Raw genomic sequence first — 24,479 nt, forward strand, 5'->3', positions numbered from 1 at the left:
TATGAGAAACCGTACATAATTGCAACATATGTGGCCATAGGTTTAGCACTTTATATTTGACATTTGAACGTATATGTAGATGTACGAGTTATAAATTGAGAAGGTGCAAACACCAGGTAGAAGTTCATCCATGACTGTCATGATATGACAGTCATGTTTCAGGGCTGAAGTGCGAGCCTGTGTTCGACCAATCGGTACTGTGTTCTTTGTAACGTCACACTGTTTACCCCGGAAATGTGTATGCTCATTCTCTATATGGTGTAAAAAAATAAACAGATCGACCGCTTTGTGTAGCTTTTTCTATTAATTTCATAAAACAGTCATCAAATAATTAATGTCTTTATAAGCTCCTCCTAAAGCGCATATACTATGTACTGTGGACTCCTACCCAAGGGCTTTACAGAAGATGATCTCAGCTCAGATGAAGAGGAGGCTGATCACAACAACACAGAGGACAGGGAGAAGTTGAGAGATGCTGGGACTATTAATAATAATGATAACAACAGTGGTCCAGACTCCTCTCACACTCTCCACACTGTCCAAGATCATGAATCCAGCTTGCCTGGGATTTCCCAGGAAACGTGGCAAGTATGTTGTTGCAAAATGCAGTGGTGTAAAGTAACGAAATACATTTACTCAAGTACTGTACTTATAAGTACAGTTTTGAGGTATTTCTTTTTTTACTTTACTGGAGTATTTCCAATTTTCAATACTTTTACATCTACTCCACTACATCTCAGAGGAAAATATTGTAATATTGTACTCCCCTAGAATTATTTAAAAACTTTAGTAGTTACTTTGCAGATTTTGATTACAAAATATAAACAGCACTTCAGTCCTATATACATTTTGGCAAGTTGAAAATAGCCGATCTACAAGCTCACATCGCGACGCATAGTGAGCTTATCTGCTATTTTCAAAAGATTTCGATACATTTTGAAAACTTGAAATGGGACATTTCTGCATAATGAGTACTTTTACCTTTGGTACAGTACTTTAAGTACATTTTGATACCAATACTTTTGTACTTTCACTCAAGTCAATTTTGAATTCCTGACTTTCACTTGTAGCAGAGTATTTCTACATTAATTGCAGTATTGATACTTTTACTTAAGTAAAAAATGTGAGTATTCTTTCCAAAATGCCATTCAGGGAGCTGCACTTGAATTGGTTCAAATTGTTGTAACAGTATAGTCCTGGATCAAGACTATCATAGATGTATTTTATCGATTTTGACACAAGGCTAGTAATAGTAGTAGCATACTGTGTCGTGTTGATTAACCTATCTCCATCCCACATCCAACGGTGACATTTTTGGAAGTGTACCAGTGGTCACTCTGTCTATAAGATAACATTTCGAGAAGGCTGCACCCCCCCCTGCAAAGCAAAAAGGGAATTCCATATTTTGATGCTCTGTGTGTGTGTGTGTGTGTGTGTGTGTGTGTGTGTGTGCGTGTGCGTGTGCGTGCGTGTGTGCACAGAAATTTAAAGAGCTGCAGAAGAAGAAAAATGAGATCAAGGAAACAAAGGACTTCAGAAAAAGACGAAGAAGACATAAGAAAGGTCTCTTTGATTTTACAAAGGACATTTACAAACACTTGATAATAGGTTTAGCACACTATAATACAGTAGACTGGAGCATGCCACAGAGTCGCCTTACGCTACTATAGTTGTGTAATAGTTATTGAAAACTGACTTTGATCCAGGAATTTAAGTAATTTTGTATACAAGTAGGATGAAGAGAAATGTATTATTCCCCTTAGAGCCACAGGCCAGCCCATTAGCTGTATAGTAATCATCAGGCCAGCCTCAGAATAGCATGTTAACTGGTTTTACCTCTGGTAAAAGATGCATGTCATGCTGTCGTGTTGTGTTTTTCCACATCATGTGATTGATTTATATTGTGTTATTCAGCAGGAACCATTAACAAGGATTCAACAGAAGAAAGGTAAATAAGATGCCTTTACAGCCAGATTGATTGAACAGTGCAATTACAGAAGTTCACATTTACAGCTGGTACCGTACTGTAGGTGCATAACTGTGATATGTATTTGTGTAGAGCTGCAACTATCGAATATTTCCTTAGCGATTATTTAATCGACTACTTTTTAAAATAATCTAGAAGCGTGTACATTTAAAAGAATATTTGTATATACAGTATACTTACACATTGATTAACAACTTAAGCGTTGTGTACAGTACTTAAACGGTGCAAAAGTAGTGAAATAGATCATATACAAGCTCAAAACACACTGCATCGCATGCCCAAAATAGGGATCGATTAGTAATTGATTATACATTTTTTTAAAGCAATTATCGATTCTTTTTTGTCATATTGCTGGTAAAAAGAATTAAGAATATAATTAACGCACTTACATACATTTTTCATGATTCTTTTCTTCTCTTAACAGAGAGCATCAAGCTGAGCCTGAGAAACCCTGGGATGAGCTTAAGCAGTATTTTGGTGTAAATGATAGATTTCAGCCCCCTGCGTGTAGCAAACCCCCTCCCAAGGTAACAAAGACACCTGCCTTCAAACCTTTCCATCACTATGGTACTGTAGCTATTACAAACACATTAAGATCTTTTATATTTCATTGCCCATACACCCTGTCATTGTTTTATTTCATATGACAGGTGGATTATCTGAATCCTTTGGGTAGCTCAACCAGACAGGCAGACACTAGTAAGAATATGAAGGATTCTGTTAAGCTACATTTAGTGATTCGATTAAGATGATTCTTCTGTCCTCTGCAGTAGGGCTAAAATTAAAGTAAGATGGAAGTATTTTCTGACAAGGAGGTGAGCATCTTGCGAGTAATTTCTTACTCAAAACACTGATAATGACAACTTCCCTTGTTTAAACACTTTCAACCTGGCATCCATATTTGGAGCATGTCATTATTGGCTAAAATCATCATTAAAATGTTTTAATAAAATAACATTATGCACACACACAGCATATATATATATATATATATATATATATATATATATATATATATATATATATATATATATAGCAAATGTCACAATGCATTGCAATGTTTCATGTAGTGAGTTTGCTATATCCTGTATTTTATCAATGGTTGTTTTTTGGTTGAATCTGGGACATAATACATGGGCAGGTGTCAAATTAACTATTGAGAAGTATTGGATCTTAAATAGAAATTTACCATGAACTTAAGTTCCACTTAAATTATATGTATATATATTTTTAAATAGATGAATAACACATTTAAAAATGCCCATGAAGCAAAACATCTGCAAATTTAGCTGAACAGCTCATTGGGAAATGTTCATAATTCAATTGCAAATCCTTTTAATAGTTATTTGGATTATTATTTTGAGCTCAAAGTATCTCAAAGAACCATTAAATTGAGTTTTCTGCTGATTTTGCCTTCATTTTGAACTTTGAATGGATAAAGAAATGATTAACCAGCTGAATGAAACAGAACTTGTCATGTCAACATAATGAGAAGACATTCAACGCTCAGATTCTTTTTTGTGTAATTAATATGTAATATTAAATACTCAAAAGCCTTTCACATGCTATCAGTTGCAAAAAAGCTATACTGTAGTTGCTGGGAGATAGCTTTTTCATTTTACTTTTAGTCATACAGTAAGTTTTATTTCAAACTAGTTCAAGGGACATTGTAGAAAATAATATTGGTGGTAAGTAATGATGGTCATGTCTGTTTGTCTCTTACTTTAACGTGTTACGTGTAAAAAAAAAACTAAAAAAACAATGCAACAGTCATAATAATGTACAGTGTATCTTCCAAGCTTTAGTGTAATTCCTTTGTATGCATTTTTAGACATGTGCCATTGTGCTGTTTTAGAAGTTAATAGAGGTCTACAAACAAGAAAGAACACATCAGAAGAGTGTCACAATCATTAAAGCCCTTTTCTTTGCTACTGTATGTTTCTAGCATGATACAATTTTGGGGAAGGAGACATTATTTTGTACTCTGCTTCCTCAGATAGTCCCATCATTGTAGCCAGGGGCATGTTTGCACCCACTCCGCTTAGGCCTGTAATGGAAATGTGTAATTAAAGAGTCACATTTATGTTTGGTAATCTCCTGTAGCATTTCTAAGATTTCCCCACTAATATCCAATCAAAAAGGTTTTCATTTGTGAAGAGAAATCTACATATTTGTAGTAATAGCAATCATATTAAAAATAAGGCCCTGGAGACTTTTGAAGTAACTCTTTGATTTTTTTTCCCTCTACCCCCTGTCTGAAAAAAAGAGAGGGAGAGAGAGAAAAAAAAACTCAATCTTTTTCCTCTTCCGCAGTCCGGCCTAGAAAAGAGCATAGAGAGTGCCATCGCTGAAGGGGACATAGCAAAGGCGGAGGAGATGAGCGACAGGCTCGCCACTCGAGAGGTACGTACTGCTGATAAGAGATCTTTGGGGTGCTCCCGCTGTGACAAATCAGCCTAATGGATCCGTGGCCATTTCTCCTGCAAAGACATAGAGGAACAAAAACACACACACAGACACCCACTATTGAGTCCTGCAGCCCTTTTACATTGAGTTAATGGAAAGCCCTCCCCTTAGTTTTGAAGTGCTGCAATGTCGAAAGGACTTTTGGCTCTGCTTTTTAATGAAGGGTACATTGCTTTCAAGCCCACTGCTAAATCTTTCTGCAGGTAAGAGTTTCATACCTTTGAAGTGTACATGTCCCTAAATGCAGTGCCTGAAGTTTTGTAACCAACCGCCTTGGCAGGCACCAAGGATCAAGTGGTTTGAAACTAATTTAGCAGAAAATGTAGTCCATACACATACACATAATTGTGGTTAAAAAGACATACGTCTGTAGTGCCGCTTCTTCAAGTGGGGGGTGAATCACCATACACTACAGTCAAAACTGCACTTCTTTGTTCTATGAGATGATGGACCACAACAGAATTGTAGATATGATGACAATGTAATGAAAATCACAAGATGTCATTCTTTTGAACTTTATAATTCTAATCCCACTAAAAACATTTATGCAACTCTGCAGAGTTAACCAAGCATTTCAGAATGCACATGCACAGATGTTTCAGTCTTGTATTTACTTTATTTAAATTGGTTTCTTATTCTTTGTAACATTTAGCCCACAATTTGAATAACATTTATTAATTATCTTGAACATCCTAATGCTTGAATGGTTCAAATAAACACAGTTTAGAATCGGAATCATTCTGGAATTGTAGGAAATGAGCATCCATAAAGAGATTCCAGAGCATTCGCTTCATACTGTATACAGTTCAAGGAGACTGATGGCTTTTATATCCATATCCATATAACTGTTACTTTTCAGGAAATAGAAAAACAAAAACAATGTGTGTTCCAATGGCTCCAATTTAGTTATTATTTAGTCATAAGCTCTTTAGTTAAATATTTATAAAACCCACAGACAGACTTAACCACTTTCAACCTGGCGTCCCTATTTAGGCATGTCATTATACTATAGGCGATGATGTTATGAGATTGTAGATCCAACTATTTCCCCAACTATCGCGTGACACTGCCATACGGCAAAGTATAAAATAGGGCACTAGTTTATGAAAAAAAAAGTTTTTTATATACACACACACACACACACACACACACACACACACACACACACACACACACACACACACACACACACACACACACACACACACACACACACGGAATCTACCCGATAGTAACAATTTGTAAAGGGAATGATGGTCCAGTATTTGCTAGGTTAAACCAGTGCAATAGTGTGTCAGTCCTTCATACAGTACTTTTACCAGCTGCAAAGTGGTCAAATATTGGAAGTTAAATTATAAGTACTTGCCTGTCGCTGGAAAAGCAGCAACTGTACTGTAGTTTGAGAAAGCCTCTTATTGTGCAGGTGGATTGGGGCAGACTTAGCTGAGGTTCTTGTCTCTGTGTCAACCTGCCTTGAATCTTGCCAGGAACTTGATGGGACTTGACAGCAGTCTGGCAGCCATATTTCATTGTTTAGCGGTGATAACTTAATTTCACAAGGGTGGTGAAATGGCCATTTTCAAATCCCAAACCCCTGATGATTCCAAGTTGTAACCCATTTCCTGTGAGTACAAAATAGACCGATTCATCCAAAAGGCAATGAGAGGTGATTGGTCTACTAAATGTACTTTTTACAACCTGGTGAGTAAAAGCCAGGGAATTTGTAAGAAACTGAGCATTGAATCACTTTTGAACAGCGTTTAGGCTTATCTTGAATGATATTAGTTGTGCTTGAGGCGTTCGCTAGCATTTAAGAGACCAAAATGTTTGTTTACTAGTACATTCCTGTTCACTTTTGACAGGAGCACTGTGACAAACATTTAGAGGATCAATAATCCCCACTGTGGCCAGATTCAATTTCAAGGTTATAATTGAGTGGCTCATTTGGTATGGAATGGTTTGGATGTTTAATTTGTTTACGGTCATAACAACAAGACATGATTGTGGCAGGCTTTTTACTGGAAGAATGGAAACAGGTTTTCTTAGCAAAAATGTAAAAGCATTTGACAGCTGTGAAGAACTAAAGAGGCATGTTTGTCCCTTTAGGCATAGTTTGTTAGGCAAAACCCTGGTGCTTATTTGAGGGCAATGTTTCAATGTATTTTCATCCTAAATCTAACAGTTTAGTGCTTATCTTCTCAAACCAAAAGGAAATGGAAGAAGATAGAACGCTTGCTGTGAGAATCCTCCTTTATAATACCAAAATGTTTATTTCTGCTTTCTGAAATCAATTAATGAGTTCCACTGCTTTACTTTCTTGTTTTTAATCTCAACATTAAACCAATTGGTAAAACCTTTTTTGAAGACTTGTTACAACTTCTGATATGTACGTCTTTCATCTGTGGAACTCCTAATACACATTGCTTGGATATTTCAGGTTGCTTTGAGATTTACTTCTTACTACAATTTTTTAATATTTTCTGTTGTTTTAAAATGCTCCACTTTTAAGTTTGGGTGAAAGTTTTAGGAAAAGATGATGTGAAGCAATCCCATATTATTCATGTTAAAGTGGATATTATTCATGTAGTGCATATCTTGCTGAGGCACAGCATCCTATATTTGTTTTATATACCACACGGATGTTAGGAAACCACTATACAGATGGGGCTTCTTTGCTCATAAAATTGTGTTTTGTAAGCTTTCTCAGTAGTTAAAGTTTGTTGTGTGTTGTTCTCATAAAATGTGGAAGTCTCAAAATGATTAGAAATAACTTCTGGCTCCTGAAGTACATTTACATTCTTAGTTCAAAAGATTAAATTGTACAAGCCCTCCAATTACAATGACTGGGAGGTCATTCTTTGATTATTCCAATTTATGTTACACTGCTATGAGTTGCATATGGACTAATTAATTTTTGTAATTAGCATAACATTAAGTGACTACTATATATAACCAGCTTGCCCCCCCTTAGGAGACTTGATAGCATCCAGAAGAGCTGTTGCTGTACTGAAATTGAGACAGTGAAATCACAGTGAAATTAAAAGCAGATTCTTTTAGCTACAGTGACGTCATGTCCTAGTACAGGCGAATAGGGGAAGGAAATCGATGTCACGTGAGTGTGTTGGGCGGTGCAAACAAAGGTGCTTGTGTGAATATGGCTCCCTTTTGTGGCTTGGGAGCTTGAAAAACAAATTGTCCTAATTTTTCATGTTGTAGGTCCCCCACTTTATACGATCCATCTCACAAACTCAATGCTGATACCTGTGTTGTTTGCACCTACTGTACAAGACAAAGCCAGACTCAGCCACGTCCCCAAATATCTGTGTGTGTTTCAAAGACTACCCATCAATACTCCAAATTGCAAAGTTGCACCCTTTGTAGGATGACCTATAGGGTCATTTGCGCTGTCATCATGACTTGAATTATTGTTTATGCAAGAATCAATCAAGATACAGTAAAACATACAGTATAATGCCTTTGTAAATCATATTGCTACTGTACTTTAATAATCACGCCCACCTGTCCAACCTTGTTGTCATGTTAGCATCTCCCTTACAACAAATAACTCCCTGGGGGGCAATCGGGTGGCGTAGACTAGGGGTAAAACACTCGCCCATCACCACGGACGCCCCAGTATCAATTCCCTGCAGTGTTGCCTATGGCTTGTCCGACCGCTTAAATTTACACCGAAATTCAGCGGGAAGGGGATATGGAGGAGATAGTGTGAACCACCATGTACGTTACACTCGCCTATAGGAACTCCTTTCTGTCAGGTGAAAAGAAGCAGCTGGTGACAGCATTGTGTATTGGAGGAGACAGGTGGGCATCTGCACCATCCCCAGGCCAACAGGGAGGGGTGGCAGTGACAGGGGGTGCAGTACACTGGGGGAAATGACAAAAAATGGGTGATGAATAATAATAAACAGCGTGAAAATAAATAGAAAAATACAATGTTTTACTTTGTAAGACTGAAGACGTATGCATAAACACAGCATATTGCTGCTTTAGGTTGTCAGCTATCATACCCTACTCATGATGAGGTACAAGACGTGCATTATTTCAGTCTTTCGATACCAATTAACTGCATTGTTCGGTCAGTTGAATTACCATTTGTTGCTCTGTGAAATTATGTCAACTTCCCTTGCCCTCTTTCATCAATGAATCGTTTTTAACCCCTTGATTCCAATGGACTTGAGGTCATTTGGGTATTGGACTATCTATCATACACATGACAACCTGTTTGCAATGAAAAACCCAACAGAATTGCAATTCCCTTGACAAATTCAAATCTGCTAGGGTTGTCTGGCATCTTCTCCAATATCCCACTCAATGGCACTTAAGACTTTGGTCATGACTTCATACCCTGAATGATACATAGTACAGTACTGGTAAGTTATCACTTCATGTGAATCAGTAACTACCAAGCACTTTTGCCCGAATTCATATGGACAGTCTTTATTGAGGAAATAGTATGCACTCTTAATATTTTGCACAGTAGGCACAATTAAGCATATTACATTATTTGTCTTTAGGGCCATTCGCCATGGTTCCAGAGTCCACAACATGCAGGTTATAATACCCCTCATTAGACTTCAGCTCGGATTTAAATTAGAAGCTACTGAAAAGAAAGCAACTCTGTCCTTGAAATATACCCTTTGGAAAGCCTTGCTTAAATACTGTGAAACAAAGGTGGCCCGCCATGCTTTGTTTGAGGAGACATGGTGGGTTAGTTGAGACAAAGAGCTTAACTAAGAGTATTTCATGTTATTTATGTTATTTCACCCCTTTTTCTTCTCACCACCTTTGCCTGCCATGCCCATGTTTGTAATCAAAAAATTAATGAGCATTGCCTTTGTGGAAAGTATGCCTTATCAGATTTTTTGTTTCCCCGCCCCGCATCAGAATATGAGGCTGACTCTACCCTGCAAGGCCCCCTAGGCGGCTGTAGAGTAGTTTAGGGAAACTCTCCTCTTTGTTCATTTTTCCTTCAGCCTAAGCAATTTATCACTGAATGAACTTTTATTGTATCTCTGGATGACTCACATTAAATGTTCGCCCATTAATTTTGAAATGGATTTTGAAATGGGTACTAAGCTTTTATCAAATGCCTGCGAATCTCATTTGGATTATTGTATTTCATTAATTACTTGATAGACAAAGCATACTTTTCTATGTAGATTTGTGTGCTGTTTAATTAATTAGCATGTTTTCTCTTTTAATTAAAGCCATTTTTTCTTAAATTAAAGCCCACAGCAAAACACATATATAATTTGTTTGTAATTAGGCCTTAATTGGTGGTAGTGGAAGCTTAGCACCCTTGGATTCTTTTTTCATGATTGCCATTTTATTGCCAGTCACTCATTAATTAAACTGTTTTTTCTAATTAGCTTATAAAACTGTTGATGGCATATTACTGTAAGTGTGAGTTCAAAGCTTGCTAATAAGCCTACCCTACTCAGAAGAGGCAAGATAATGGAATGTGCACAAAGCAGGCGAACTTTCAGATTTTTCCCCCCCTAGTCCCTAAAGATGACAGTCATGTGTATCTTGCATCAGATTATAAGAAGAGAAAATAGAGACATGCATTATACTACTGGCTGTTCTGCTGTGTCTTCCCTGGAGTGGCTGTCTTTTTGCATGCCATGTAATGCTGTTTGTCAAAGTGGTGGCAAGATTACATAAACCACTTATGGCTGCCACCATGAAAGTCTGATAATCTATTAGGAGAATAGTATGAGGATGTAGTAATATTAATGTATGATATGTTTTAATAACATGTACTTGGGATACCAATAGTACATATTAGTTGTATACTACTGTACTATAGATCATCGACTATGGGTATTGATACATTCATAGTGTTTGAATTTCAATGAGGTGTGATCTGTTTGTTGTAAGTTCCTCTCAAACTAAAGCCACTTGCCCACTACCCTTTACAGTATAACACCATGCACACAAGGTGATATGGTGATGGTCATATGGTATGCTAGTGCCGCATTCCATTTACAATATCTAATATGAAATTTATATTAATATAAATATTTAATCTTTGCATCATAGTATTGCTTTCAATAATGCTATGCAACAGGCAAGAAAAACAAAAGCAGATCGAGAAGTGTTTACTTTCTTCTTGGGTGATATCACGAGTAGTGTTGATTGAACGAGATCTGTTGCCCATTCTGTATATTTCTGAGACCACCGTTTAGAGACTTTTCAGCCAGAAACCTCATTTTGCTTTCGTCTACAGCTCAATTCTTAGAAATTACACTGAAATTACACGTGAGCTGCCTAATCTGATATTCATTCCTTTCTTATATAGCCCTGCTTTCCAAAGTTGACTAAGGCCACATTATTTAGGCATTAAGGTAGAGTGATAAGGGAATTAGGCCGGTCATTAATCGTTTACACGTCAAATGCAGTGGAGCAGCTCGGGGAGGTGATTCAGCGAAGCAAAGCCATATAGCCCTTGTTAATCCACCTCTCACACGTTTTAATTGGAAGAGGCTTCCCTGGATGGGAAATTTATGAATGGGTTTAAGGCCATTTCTTTCTTAAAGCCATCATTTATTTTGTATCGTTAATGGGAGCTTTAATACTTTATCCATATGCAGACATAATTTCCCTCATTTTTCATTGAACTATTGTCTTTTTGGAGCTACTGTTGTTTAAATGACAGTATTTTTCTTTTGTATAAGTCACTGTGAAAATGGCACTGCTTATAGAAGACAGAAGGCTTCTTTGAGTGACGATACACCTAAGAAAATATGCGGTGGAAGTGAAACACAAATAAATCCAGTGTTTGCGATTGTTATTAATATGGACTTGGTTTATCTTCTACATGGCTTACATAGACCCTGTGCTTGAAGTGTTGTATTGAGGCCCCGTGTTTGGGAGTCCACTTGAATCTCCATGACGACCCCAACACGGTACTATTGACTTAACCCTCCTAGTGGCCCTAAGCTGCCGCTGCAGTGCGATCATTGTGCACAAAGAATTTTATGCCTTCAAATCATCCAGAGGTCATAGTATTAATCCCATGAATAAACCGTGTTTTTAACAGGATGACGTAGAGGACAGATTTAAGGGAGAAAGGGAGAAAACCAACAACGCAGGAGAATTGGTTGTGATGGACATAGTATTGTATATTAATGTACGCGTACTATAGGAAAAACAGTCTTTCATGGGCGCTTTAAACAAAGCATGCAGGAGGTTTTGCGTCTTGCAGCCAGCTTTGTATTTTCATTCTTGCTGCACATTCTCACCCCCCCCCCCCCCCCCCCAGCTTCTGATGTGAAAGGATTTGGCACTAAGATGCATGCAAAGGGGAGGGGGGAGTGGGGGGGGAAATCCTGAAAAGTGGATCAAAAAAGTAAATGAAAAATAATGTCATATTACTGAAAATATGAGAGGCTAATTTGTGCCGACTTTTTGCTAATTTTGTTCTCGCCACAGAAAGAGGAGCTGTCACCTGCTTGGTACCACAGCGCTGACAGCGCCAGTGATCCATGAAATAAGCTGCCGCTGGCTTTGTTCAGATAAGAATGAACAAATCTCCACAATGTACTGCTCTCGGAATCTCATTTTCATACTTGCATGCAGGCTAAAAGAAATAAGCTGTTTGCAGGCTTGATTAATCAGACATTTGAGGGCGCTTTTCTTTTTTTTCTTTTTTGTTTCTTTGATCTGGTCTGTCTCCTAGGTAACTTGGTTGACATTAATGTTGAGCCCCAGCAAAGACAATCAGGGATTGTTGACTAAACTGATAAAAAAAAGAGAAAAAATTAAAAACCTTTTAATGCTTTAAATATAGTAACTGTTCTGTAGTGAATTTAAAGGAAAACGGAAACGGGGGTGTGGTGTGTTGGGGAGGGGGAGTGTGGGTAGTGGGTTTTAATTTTGTTTTTTTTGGAATGTTTTAGAAGGCGTGTTTTCAAGACCTTTGCATTTCAAATGCGCCCCACAGGAGTGCAGGTTAATGTGGGTAATCCTCGTGTAGGGGGAAAAAAGCTAAATCTCTGGGTGTAAATCTCCAAAAGAAGCCATTTAGCATCTCACAGTTTCATTTAATTTAGTCTCTCAGAACAAAGCATATCAAACACCGACTTAATATATATTTTTTAATCTGGAAAGCAGGACCTATCCTGAGATGTATCAACAATTAAATAAAACACAGCATGCATCCCAATCATTCAAAAACATTTAGTGAAGGACCTACACTATAAAATCCTCAATGTTAATTGATCCATTTGTAACTATTATTGAGTGTACAAATGGCACCAAATCATCCAACTAGACACTTACGCGTCCATTTGGTTCCATTTGTACACTCAAGAGTTAAACGTGCTTTATCTGCCAACAAATCTACTGGAAACGCATAATAGCAATCACAGATCGTAACTTTGTTCTCCTCCAACACTTGACTGGAAAACATAATTCATGGACTTTAAAACCTATAAAACGACAAGGAATTAGAAAACTGTCATAGTTCGCTTCAGGTTATGCAGACGCTTTTCACAAATCTTCCAAGTGACTGTATAGATGAATGCCTTGAGGGCCCTGCCAGAGCCCAGCACTTGCAGCCAGCTGAAGCCCTTATCTTAAATCCAAGCAAAGTACCATTAATCTTTTTGAAAGACCTTTATGGCTTTTAATGTATCCCAAATTAGAACATTTTACACCCTTGGTTCCTGAAATATGGTGATAAAAAGCCTTTAGAGTTTAATTTTTCCTGCCTGCTCGCTCTGACCTGCTTAATCCCAGCATGCATTAGGAGATATTTTAGTTTCAGTCTTTCTAATAAAGTTTATCCCACTTAATTATAATTGAAACATTTTTTTCCCAGCAGGTCTTTTTTTCTCTCCAAGTGGCGCAATGGTGGCACATTTCTTCATTACCTTAAGACTTTCTTTCCCCTGATTGTACTTTGAATATTACAGAGAATTACCAGAAGGTTTGGTGAAATTGTTCCAAGTTGTTTATCAAAGTTTGCCTTTGGTTGAATAATAAACCTATCTCAGGAGTGACAGAGGAGGCAGGATTTTTCCCTTTGTTTCCCGTGCTTCTGTGTGACTGGGGTGATTCGGATTATTCTGTTCCACAATACACACATGTCCTCCCTGGGATTTGAATGTTTGCCTCTTGCAGTCACGGTCATTCTCTTCACTTCTGATTTCAGGGACTGCCTGCAGTATTCCAAAACGGAAAGTCTAATTTACACAACTGCTGACTGGGGGAAAAGGGCCCCAGTAACAAGGTTTTTTTTAAAGGGGAAAAAGAAAGGGGAAGTAGGTTACTGTACATTGGTTTTGTTTTAGTTTTTATTTTATTAGCACATTATGCATCAACAAACAATAACAAATACATAGATAAATGAAACCAAAGGCAAAGAAAGAGAACATTGAGTGTAAAAAGGCAAGTCTTACATTTTAACTTCCCCTTAAATTACATCACACACACAAAGCAACCTAGATTATATACACGTGAAAGACAATCCCACTAGCTGAGACTGAGCGAAATTGTGCTTGTAAATGCTTGAGCCAAAAGTGTGTCCACTGCATATACAAGGTGTATGTGTGTGTGCGCGCACATGCATGGACATGTGTGCGTGTTCATAGGATGATTGTGAGTTTTTTTTTAAATCTGCTACTGTGAATGCATTTTATCCTGATATAGCCTCTCAAAACCCACTGTATACAGTATACTGTGTTTTATATTTCATTTTATTTTTGAATATAATGAGTTGTATAGTACATGTTCTGTTGTATATGGCTACAGCCCTGTACTTAATTGAACAATGTTACGGTCTACTTTTAACGGTCCCAGGAAGACTTATAGAACGTTGCTCCTTTCTGTGGATGATTTCATGCCTGACCTGAAAACGTCGAGCATGGGTTATTAAATTATTAGAACAATAGAAACTGAAACAGTAGCTGAAAAAAAGCAGCATACTTCTTCTGCAAATCAATCTGAAAGGGGGAAGAAAGGTTTTATTTATTTATTTGTTGATTCATTTGAAGTAGCATATATCTTAACTATAAATTCTAAATGACAACTACAGCTCCAGGACTGAAGTTTTAGAACAGAGTTTTTACCTGTCAGAGAGACTAATTTAAGTTTGATTTATATAGTCGTACGAAGCTGTCCAGCGTAAAAAAATATCCAATCTACAATCTCACATTGCGACACGTGATACTTGTAGATCTACTATTTTTGGTACGGGACACGTATGACCGATTATAAATTAGGCATTACATTCTCTAATCATTATGGGACTTGTCTTTGTCTCCCTCTCAATAGTTGGGCGTGAAAATTGCACAAGCAGCTGATTGCCGTGACTACGTTGAGCATAAACAGGAAGAGGAAGCTTCACGGGCAGCCCAAAAACGGAAGAACCAAATTACTTGGGGGTACGGTATGATGTTTTGTCCTTATGCTAGTGTTAGTTAGCTATACTGTACCATAAGACAACCGCATGGTGGCCAGACTGTAATCATTGTTGTGAGTGTTTGTTCAGTAACAGGGGTCTCCCTATCTCTTCAGCTCTTTAGTAAACAGAAAATACATTTCAGGTCGGTACCACATTTTATCCAATCAAGAGAGAACCCCACAAAGATCATTCATCAGCTCTAATTCTATAGTGTTCCCGTTACAATTTTGTTTGCTAATTCTTTCTGTTTCCTCATGTCCAATTTCACTTGCTCTCTCTCCTGATTGGATGAAACCGCTAGAAAAACACGACACAAGGCACGCTCCATACCACTGGAAAACAAGGCCATTGTTTTAAATAATGAAAGATTTTAATTGTATCACCCATTACCACTTAATTTTATCAAATAATATCACGCCCCTTTAACTTTCAAACCATTTTGAGATTTTACAGTGCACATTTTCTGTCTTTCAGGTTTGAAGCTAAAAGGAGGTGGGAAACCAAAAGCAACATGGGTTACATGTAACAAACGCAGAGGAACAGAAGATTGCTGGGAGTTTGAATTAGAATTTGAGTTATACAATTACGTTTGAGTTATTATTACTGTAGCAGGCAGAATGTTCATGTACTTTACTTCAGGTATGTTTTTCAGCAGTTCACACCAGCGTTATCGTCACTGTCGGGCAGAAACCTCCATATTTCAACTTTTAAATTTTAATGTTTTTTTTCTTCATATAAATGAAGTATAAATGAAGTGGTTAAAATAGCAGAGCTGCAAGCTCAAAGCACATTGTGAGCTTGTAGATCTGCTATTTTTGTTATTTTTTTGAAACATTTTGAAAGTGAATGTGGTTAAGTGTGGGTTTTATGAATATTGAACCAATGAAAAGTATTAATAAGAGCTTCCGACTACATTAGATCCATTGGAACACAGATTCTTCTTTCCATTTCCTGAAAAGCAAAGTTTTTGGACATACAAGGTTTCCACCCGACAGCGACGATATTGTGGTGGTTAAAAAGTCACATGATTAGGCTGTGAAAAGCCAGCGAGTATAAGGGAAAATAAATTACAGAGCGTTCAAATTAATTCTGAAGGCACCCATTGGTGGCAGCATTGTGTATTATTTTTCATTAAATTTCTGTGATTTGAGCGTTCTGGCCTTTTTCCTTCAAATTAAATCTGGTGTACATTACTGGATGATGCGTTTATTTATTGCTGTAAAGTGGGTTAATCACGAAGGCACTCCTTTCTTCTTCAGAGGAAGAGAAAGGCAAGATTAGTGGACTAATGCAATGTACAGGATAATGTGCGATAGGATTTAGCAAGAACAAAATGAAACGTTTTTGGCTGCTGTAAACTGTTGTGAGCGGTCGTAAACTGAAAAGTTGAGTGAGCGGGGGAACGTGTGAGACATGAAACGGAGGCTTTGCTGTTGGCCCTCGCCCATCCTGTGAGAGAGATGCTATTGTTCCCTAGCCCAAACAAGAGGCATACAATGTTTCTAACCAAGCCTACACTGACTGTTAATCATATGATGAGCTCTCCCTTTCAGTGTCTCCAATGTTGTCTGCCTTAGCAGGGGGTAGAGGGGGGGTGCAACTGCTTATGAGGGGTTGATGCCCGATTTATACCGAAAATAGCCGATCTACAAGTTCACAATGCGTTGCAGCACGACGCATTGTGAGCTTGTAGATCGGCTATTTTCCGTGTGCAACCCCGCACGCAACTAAAACAAACAAGCCTGAGCCTGACTCGTCCAGGTCCTGCAGTTCTCACAGTGGCCACAAATCTGTCAGTGCCGAGATAGTGCCTTGTGTTGGATTTCTCTATTTTGGTAGTATGTCCACAAATGGACAGTGCCGGTCGCCAGAAGAGCTCCAACATAGTCCAGGGGCCAACACTGATATTTTCGCAAATTGGTACCACCTAAGGTGACCGTAAAGTTTTTGTATTTTTGTCTTCCTACATGTCTCTAGTTTATATTTTGGTATGATAACCCTTCCAATCTTGTAGCTTAATGGCAGTTATCACTACCTACCGGCTAATGTATCCGGTAGGAGACACAAAGTAGAATCTTTGTGTCTCCTACCGGAAATACACCCGGGCATCAAATTATTGTGACAAAAAACAAAATATATCCATGTATTCAAGGCTTCATGGGGTGTGCAATTGATAACTTCTCAGATTTTTGGTGTTTGCAAAAAGACTGCTTTCCATAAGCTTGTAAAAGTTGACCCTCCTTCGGTCTAGGGTGGTCATAGCTGAATGGGTACAGAGTCCCCCTGGGAAACTTAAAGAGGAGTTCACCCAAAAAATGATTGATTTTCTATCAATTGCACACCCCATGAAGCCTTGAATACATGGATATATTTTGTTTTTTATCGCAATAATTTCATGCCCGGGTGTAGGAGACACAAAGATTCTACTTTGTGTCTCCTACCGGATACATTAGCCAGTAGGTAGTGATAACTGCCATTAAGCTACAAGATTGGAAGGGTTATCATACCAAAATATAAACTAGAGACATGTAGGAAGACAAAAATGCAAAAACTTTACGGTCACCTTAGGTGGTACCAAAATATGGCTTGGCCCCTGGACTAACAAGCAATTTCTGTACACCATGTACTGTAGTTGGGCATGTCTTACACTGGAGAGGAGCTACTGTAAAAGCATGACAAAGACATGAAGACGTAAAGAAATTGTGTTGCGGATGTTTCTGGACAAAGCTCATCATATTTGAAAGCTCATAGTCCATCATATTAATACTGACTTCTCATTAAAACAACTTAAACACACTGTCCCTTTTCTGGGCATGTCATTATAGGTAAACATTTGGCAAAAATAGGCGAATATTCTGCGAAAATAGAAGATCTACAAGCTCACAACACATCGTAACACCAACGCATTGTGAACTTGTACAGTAGATCGGCTATTTCCAAAGAGATTTGGTGTAGATTTGGCACAAAGTATAAACCCCTGGGGGACCACGGTCAACTGTAAGTATATGGTTTATGTGGTTAAATTGAATGAAAGGCACACCAAACAAGTAGCACCATTACTACTGTTTATTTGTTTGTTGTTGTTAAGTCTTGCAGCTACTGTATAACCACAAGTAATAAGTAGGAGTCACACATGAGCAAGAAATAGCTCTCAACCATGACTGACGAGGAGCCATCTTGTGGGTTTAACCCTATATCACCAAACGTATCATATATGATACACACATTACACTGATTTTTTAATAAATCAGTGTAATCAATACTTGGACCAAGAACCTGTTGTATCATATCTGACACATCCCCACTTCCCCCTGGACCATACCATTTGCATTGCAGGTAGTTACAGAGCCTCAGGTGGTCTGACCCAAAATGGCTGCCATCAACTAAACAGGAGAGGTTGATGCACTACTAACAAACAATTATTTTTTAAGCAGTTCGGGCAAGTTTTCCTAGTATATCTTTACTAATATTTTGAAATAAGTGTTGGATAACTTGAATGCACTTATGAGCTCTCAAAATTTAGCATTGGAGTTTGTTTTTTATGATGTCAAAGTGTTTGTAACATATTTGATACTACAGGTCTATAGTCCTTTACGATTTGTATCATATTTGATACTACAGGTCTAAAATGTTTTTTTTTGTAATGTTAAAACCGACTTGATTTTTTTATTTTTTTATTTTTTTTATCCCACGATTTTGTAACCCTATTTTTTACACCCAGTGCCAATCTCTATGTAATCCTGGGCACTACACTCCCTCTACCAACCTAGGGAGGCCAGGGCCGAGCTCATGCCTCCTTCAATGCATGAGAGCCAACTGACCTTCTTGTCACCTGACAGGGGAGAGTTTCCTTGGTTGGACGTAGCGCGTGGAAGGAACACGTTGTTCCAACCAGTTCCTTTCCCCTCCATCAGGCGCCTCGGCTGGCCAGGGGGAGGCAGTAAAACCAGTAATACCCCAAGGCAGTAATACCCCTTGTATCAAATATGATACAACAAATAAATCATACAAAGGACAGTTAAAAAAAAATCTAAAATGTTTAAAGACCCAATAAAGTGTCCCTTTTCAAAATGTTGGAATTTTCTGACCTTTCCTTCATAGTTCAGGTTCTACAGGGTTAAATATAACTTTCATGAAAGCATAGGCATAACTGATCCCCAGCAGTCAAGAAAATGTAGAAACGTCACCGCCTTCACACAGACGATTGCAACGTTGTTTCTTGGACTTAGTGAAGACTCGAGCTGCAGCATTCTGAATAAACCACAACTTGTTTTTCTTTAGAGACGTGTAAAGACACGGACACCAGTAGTCAAGTTGACTGCATGGACAAGTTTTTCAACATCTTGCTGAGACAATCTTAGTAGGCTGACTTTGAAATTGAAAATGATTTTGCAAACTTGAGAATAAGTGGCATTGTGTCAATATCTATGAATCAGTACTACTGTATGTTTACAGTAGTCACACAGCGCTTGTACCTTCAAAGGATATTTCCTCTTTCCGTGGTCGGGATAGTTTGTGTCTGCGTGTGCATACAGTACAGTATGTGCATCTGTGCTGAAAGGCACACAATGGGTAACATACTTAGGCTACGGGTTTCGGGTCTAGGAATAAACAGGAATGAGTGTACTATATATTTTATTTATTTGCATACTTTCTGCACCTGCAGTCTCCCTGCAGGGTCCAAGCAGCCAACCTATGGTTTGTATTATGATGGAGCGAGTGCACACATGGCGCTGTTATAATCAGAAGCCTGGTCTACAGTATATACAGTATGTACGGAAACCTTGTGTTGTTTCAGTACATCAGCGTAGTAGCTAGTAGCTACATCAGCGTAATAATTCCCACATGAACTAGATACGTCCTTGATGTCCCATGGCCCTGATTCTGATATTGTCCTAATGTGTAAGGGGGGCATGTTTTTTAAATAACCATTATTATTTTTTATATTTTTGTCATTTTCAAAACAAAGCAAATTTAAGGTTATTTGAACAAAATGGCCCTCTCACACAAAGACGGTGTCAGTCACCAAAACCATGGATGTGTGTTTTCAATGAGTCTAACATGTCTGATAATATCAAATATCGAATCTAATGATAAAGAAACTTAAAAACTGATCAATCATTGGATATAGTGGGGTAAAAAGCGAGGGAGTGTTGTGTTACAAGATTTAGGAACCTTGCTACCAGGCGAAAGGTATACTCTAACTATAACATATTGTTTTTACAATTGTTCTAACTCAAGTGGATGTCCACACCACAACTATAATGATGACAGTAGTGAATGATATATTTTAGCTATAGTGCTTGGTGTGGACAGACTTTTTACGTCCAGCAAGCAATATAAATAGTTCAAATATGAATGGGGCTAGTCTCGCAAACCACCAGATTTCTTGCACATGGGCCAAGGCAGTACCTCCATTAATGTTTTTACCATTATTGTGTTCAATTTAATTTTAATCTTATGGAAGTCAATGGCAGTCTAACCCAAATATGAAGTCATACGTCACAGATACATCATAGACAAGTACTCTTATATACTGCACAAAATGCTATCAGCTGAGAATGGATCCTGCACTATTCATTGAATACAAAGAACACACAAACTAGCCTGCCTAAGTTTGCGGTCGGCTGCCACCACTAGAATACAGGTGCAGGAAACAATATGAGCACAGAGTTATATATTTGGAAGCACTAACGTTGCCTATCAGCCAATCACAATGCGAGGTAGGGACTAATGCTGATGTCACCACAGCCAATATAAAATATGAAGAATAGAAATCCATGCTTGATTTATTCCAGTTTTGAGACCAATAGGTTCGAGGGGTTTGATCGTTGCAGTGTTACGAGAATCCTACGGAGGACGGAAAGAGACATAAACTAACTATTCCAGGGTCCTCCGGGAAGGATACCAACCAGATAATGAATGACCTGCCTGAGAGTGATGTGGGAGGAGCGGATCAGGAGAGAGAGGAAGCCTCAGACCCTCCGTCCAACGGGGAGCAGTCAAATCCATTAGATATCGATGATTCTGAGGTTCAGCGACCACTGACAGAGGAAGAGATGGAGGGTGAAGAAGAGCTGCCAGTTGACGCTGACAGCCCTGGGGATCTTTCTGACGGAGAGCAGTCAAATCTATCAGCTCTCACTGACTCTAACCCTCAATCTCAGCTTGGCTACAGTGATGATGTCTTCTCTTCACCAACAACCTCAGCAGAACACTCTGAGGATCAGCTACTGACAGAGGAACAGATGATGGAGGGTGAGGAAGAGGATGCACTCATCATTCTTGACCCTGAACATCCCCTGGTGGAAAGGTTCCAGGCAGCCTTGAAGAACCACCTTAGAAAGCAGCTTGAAAGGATTAATGAGGATTTGAAGGAAAAGTGTGCATTGGAGAAGATACAGTTGAAACGCAGAGATGAATTGGGTGAGAGTCTGTCCAGAGTACAGGAGCACCTGCTCAGATGCCTGACCAGTCTAGAGGACCATCATCAGGCCATAGCACTGGCCACAGCTGAGCGCCAGCAGGCCCAGGATCAGTTAGAGGCCACAAAGAGCCAGTATCACAACATAGCCAGCCAGGTTAGTGAAGATAGGACCCACGTGTCCCAACTACAGGCAGAGAAAGAGAACCTGAGGCTAAGACTCTTATACATGAAGGAGATCACCACTGATCTTCGCTCTGACATCAAAGTCATGAAGACTGCCACACATAAAGCTCAGGCTGAGAAGACCATGGCTGAGGAGCAGAAATATGGGCAGGATTTGTATGTGGAGCGTCTGACAGAAGACATGGATAGACTGACAGAGCAGGTAGGTATTTATGAGGCCAAGACTATGGCCCAGGAAAAAGAGACCAAGGCTGCCAAGGAGTACATCTCTGAGGCCACAATGGCGATGGAGTCTCTGCAAATGGAGCGTAGACAGATGTTGGGGCAGTGGAACAGCAGTCTGGTGGCTATGAAGAAAAAAGATGAAGCGTTCACCGACATGCAAAACGCCCTGCGTGTTGCCAACCAAGAACTGCTTTTACTGGACTATCAGATTCAAGACTACAAGAAAAACATCACTAAAGAGCAAGACCAGAATGAGCAACTTCACGTGCAGCTGAAGCAGGCCAGGCTGAACAGCGCAAATAACAGGATAATGATCCGTCAATCCCTGGCAGAACAGGAGGCCTTGAAGGCTGAGTACAGCACCTATGACTCCAACCTTCAGGAGAAGAAGTGTCTCCTCACCAGGCTCAACAAGGAAAGTGACAAAAACCAAATACACCTGAAAGACCTGACAAAACAGTTGGAGAATGAGAGCGCTGTGAGTTTCGAGCTGAAGGAGAGAATCATGACCCAGATACAGCAGGAGCTCGCTCATAACAAGGTCGCCAAGAACTCCAAGAAACTCATCGACCAGCTGGCCGCGACAAAGAAGGACAGGATCTCCACCTTGTGGCAGATGGAGGATGATATAGCAGCGGCGTGTTTGGGGAGCAGTGAAGTCAGACAGAGCCTGGCCGAACTGACCCGTACCTTGGAGAATCGAGAGCTGGAGATCGCCAATTACAACACGCTGCTCGCTGAGAGCCAGAACAAGATCAGTATCCGTGTCAATGTCATTAAGAATAAGGGCATCTTCCTCAACACTCTCAAAACTAAGATCGAACAGATCGAAAAAAGTAGTGGACAAGAAAACCTGAAATTATATGAGCTGCAGATGAAAGCCACCTCATTGGCAAAGGAGGTCGAAGTACTGGAAGTCCAGATCATGGAGGACCAGCAGTCGTGGATGAGGCAGCAGCGGGAGCTAGTGAGACTGACGGAAGAGAGGCAGGCGGCCCGAGAGGACATGATCCAACAGCAAACACTACACATGGTCCTGGAGCAGAGGAAAATCCGTATTGAGGGTGAGATTACCGGGCAACAGCGTGAGCTGGAGCAGCTGGAGAGGGATAAGAGGACACTGTTGTCAGACATAATGAGACTCAACTCCCTACTCAATACAAAGGGACAGATGCAACAGAACCTGGAGAACGAGAACATCCTGATGGAGAACGACTTTGTACGCAGAATCAAGGAGGCTGAGGAAGCGTCCATAGAGATGCAGATGAGACTGGAGAGCATCCTGGATGAGAAGGACCAACTGCTCAGCAGTCTGGCGGAGGCTGAGCACCAAGTCATGCTGTGGGAGAAGAAGCTGAAACTGACAAGGGAGGTTCGTTCATATATGGACGTGGGCCAAGACGACATTAGTTTGATGAAAATAGAGATTCATCGCATGGAGGGGAACTACAACCGGCTGATGAAGCAGCAGCAGCAGCTCATTAGGGAAAGTGAAGCAGCAGTGAACAAAAAGGACAGTATCGTTTTACATTGTGAGGCACAGGCCCGCACTGACCACAAACAAACAGCACATTCTGACCACCTGGTCCGCATCAACCAAGGCCTGTGCCGCAAGATCCAGGAGAAACACAAGCTAGTGGTGAAGTGTGAGCAGACGATCAAAGAACTGCTAGAGAAAAAGGCAGATCTGGTCAACAGTCTGGAGGAGAAGAAGCAGCAGCTAACCGAGCTCAAAAGGCACAGCACTACCCTGGCCTCTGACCTGCATAATCTCCAGGACACCAAAGACAGGAACTTCAGTTGCTTGGTGGCTCTCCAGAATAGAGCCGCCAAGTTGAAGGCAGTGTGTGAGGGTCGATACAAGGCCCTCTCCAACAGCGAGCAAGTTGAACTTATGCTGGAGCGTCAGAGGGATCGTGTGCGCCAAGTGAGCACCATCGTACACCGCATCTGTGATGAGTTCCCCCAGCACCAGGGAGCCCTTCGCAAGCTGAAACTTATGCTGGAATCACGTAAACAGGCTCCGTAGGAGACTATGGCGGCTCTCATGGTGGGTGTTATAGAGAGGGAGTTTTGACAAGTGGAGCGTCTTTTTTACATTTGATTGATTGATTTATTTCATATTTATCTTTTTTGTATGTGTAATATTCACCTTTCCAGTTATCTATCTATACATTCCAGAAGTGTGTGTCTGTCTGTCTGTCTGTCTGTCTGTCTGTCTGTCTGTCCCTCCCGGATTTCCCTGATTGGCTAACCCAACCTATGAGCTTCATGGCGCTTTGCGTCACGTTTGTACCGTTGTGCCAATAAAGTTGGAGTGTACAATGTACAGTATCTCTTCCTTTACAGCGTGATGCACATTATCTCTGTATCTGTCTGTCTGTGGATCTGTCAGTCTCCTATTTATATGCATGTACATGTATGTCAGCAGTTGTTGATGACATCCCTGTATCGTTTGTAGTAGTGAGTACTGCACTGGGTACAAGAGGAATCGCATGAATGGATGAGGCATGCATTCCCTACTTGCATCAGCCCCGAGTAGGTGGGCACCGGCCTAGTACTTCTGAAATGTGTTCCCCACATTCATATTCTTGTAAAGTTATTGCAAACAGAATGTAAAAGAAATGTGGCGCAGTTATGATTATTGAATTACTTTTATTCACAATGCTATATATTTTTTCTGCAGTGTAAAATTATTATTCTTGCTTCAAGGCAATGGGAATTAAAAGTCTACCTACTTAGTTTGCATTGCACATATTTGGACG

General features: G+C 39.6%; 2 protein-coding genes across 3 annotated transcripts; both read left to right on the forward strand.

Moving 5' to 3' along the window:
- Positions 1–237: 237 nt before the first annotated feature.
- Positions 238–16,029, forward strand: fam204a (family with sequence similarity 204 member A). 2 transcript variants are annotated; one of them, XM_084076411.1, is made up of 7 exons: positions 238–588; positions 1,482–1,563; positions 1,915–1,948; positions 2,412–2,514; positions 4,301–4,390; positions 14,750–14,859; positions 15,354–16,029. In XM_084076411.1, the coding sequence occupies exons 1-7, from the start codon at positions 370–372 to the stop codon at positions 15,403–15,405; spliced, it is 690 nt and encodes a 229-aa protein (XP_083932537.1). In that variant the 5' UTR covers positions 238–369; the 3' UTR covers positions 15,406–16,029. The 2 variants fall into 2 exon arrangements, with proteins under 2 accessions (XP_083932537.1, XP_083932538.1); XM_084076412.1 differs by having other exon boundaries at positions 1,918–1,948.
- Positions 16,030–20,797: 4,768 nt separating this feature from the next.
- On the forward strand, positions 20,798–23,743 carry LOC311058585 (coiled-coil domain-containing protein 40-like; the record flags this gene model as incomplete). The annotated part of the gene is made up of 1 exon (XM_084076047.1): positions 20,798–23,743. One exon carries the CDS (start codon positions 20,798–20,800, stop codon positions 23,741–23,743), a length of 2,946 nt encoding a protein of 981 aa, XP_083932173.1.
- Positions 23,744–24,479: the final 736 nt, after the last annotated feature.

The sequence above is a fragment of the Gymnoscopelus microlampas genome (assembly GCF_963454915.1).
Source record: "Gymnoscopelus microlampas genome assembly, chromosome: 13".
NCBI lineage: Eukaryota > Metazoa > Chordata > Actinopteri > Myctophiformes > Myctophidae > Gymnoscopelus > Gymnoscopelus microlampas.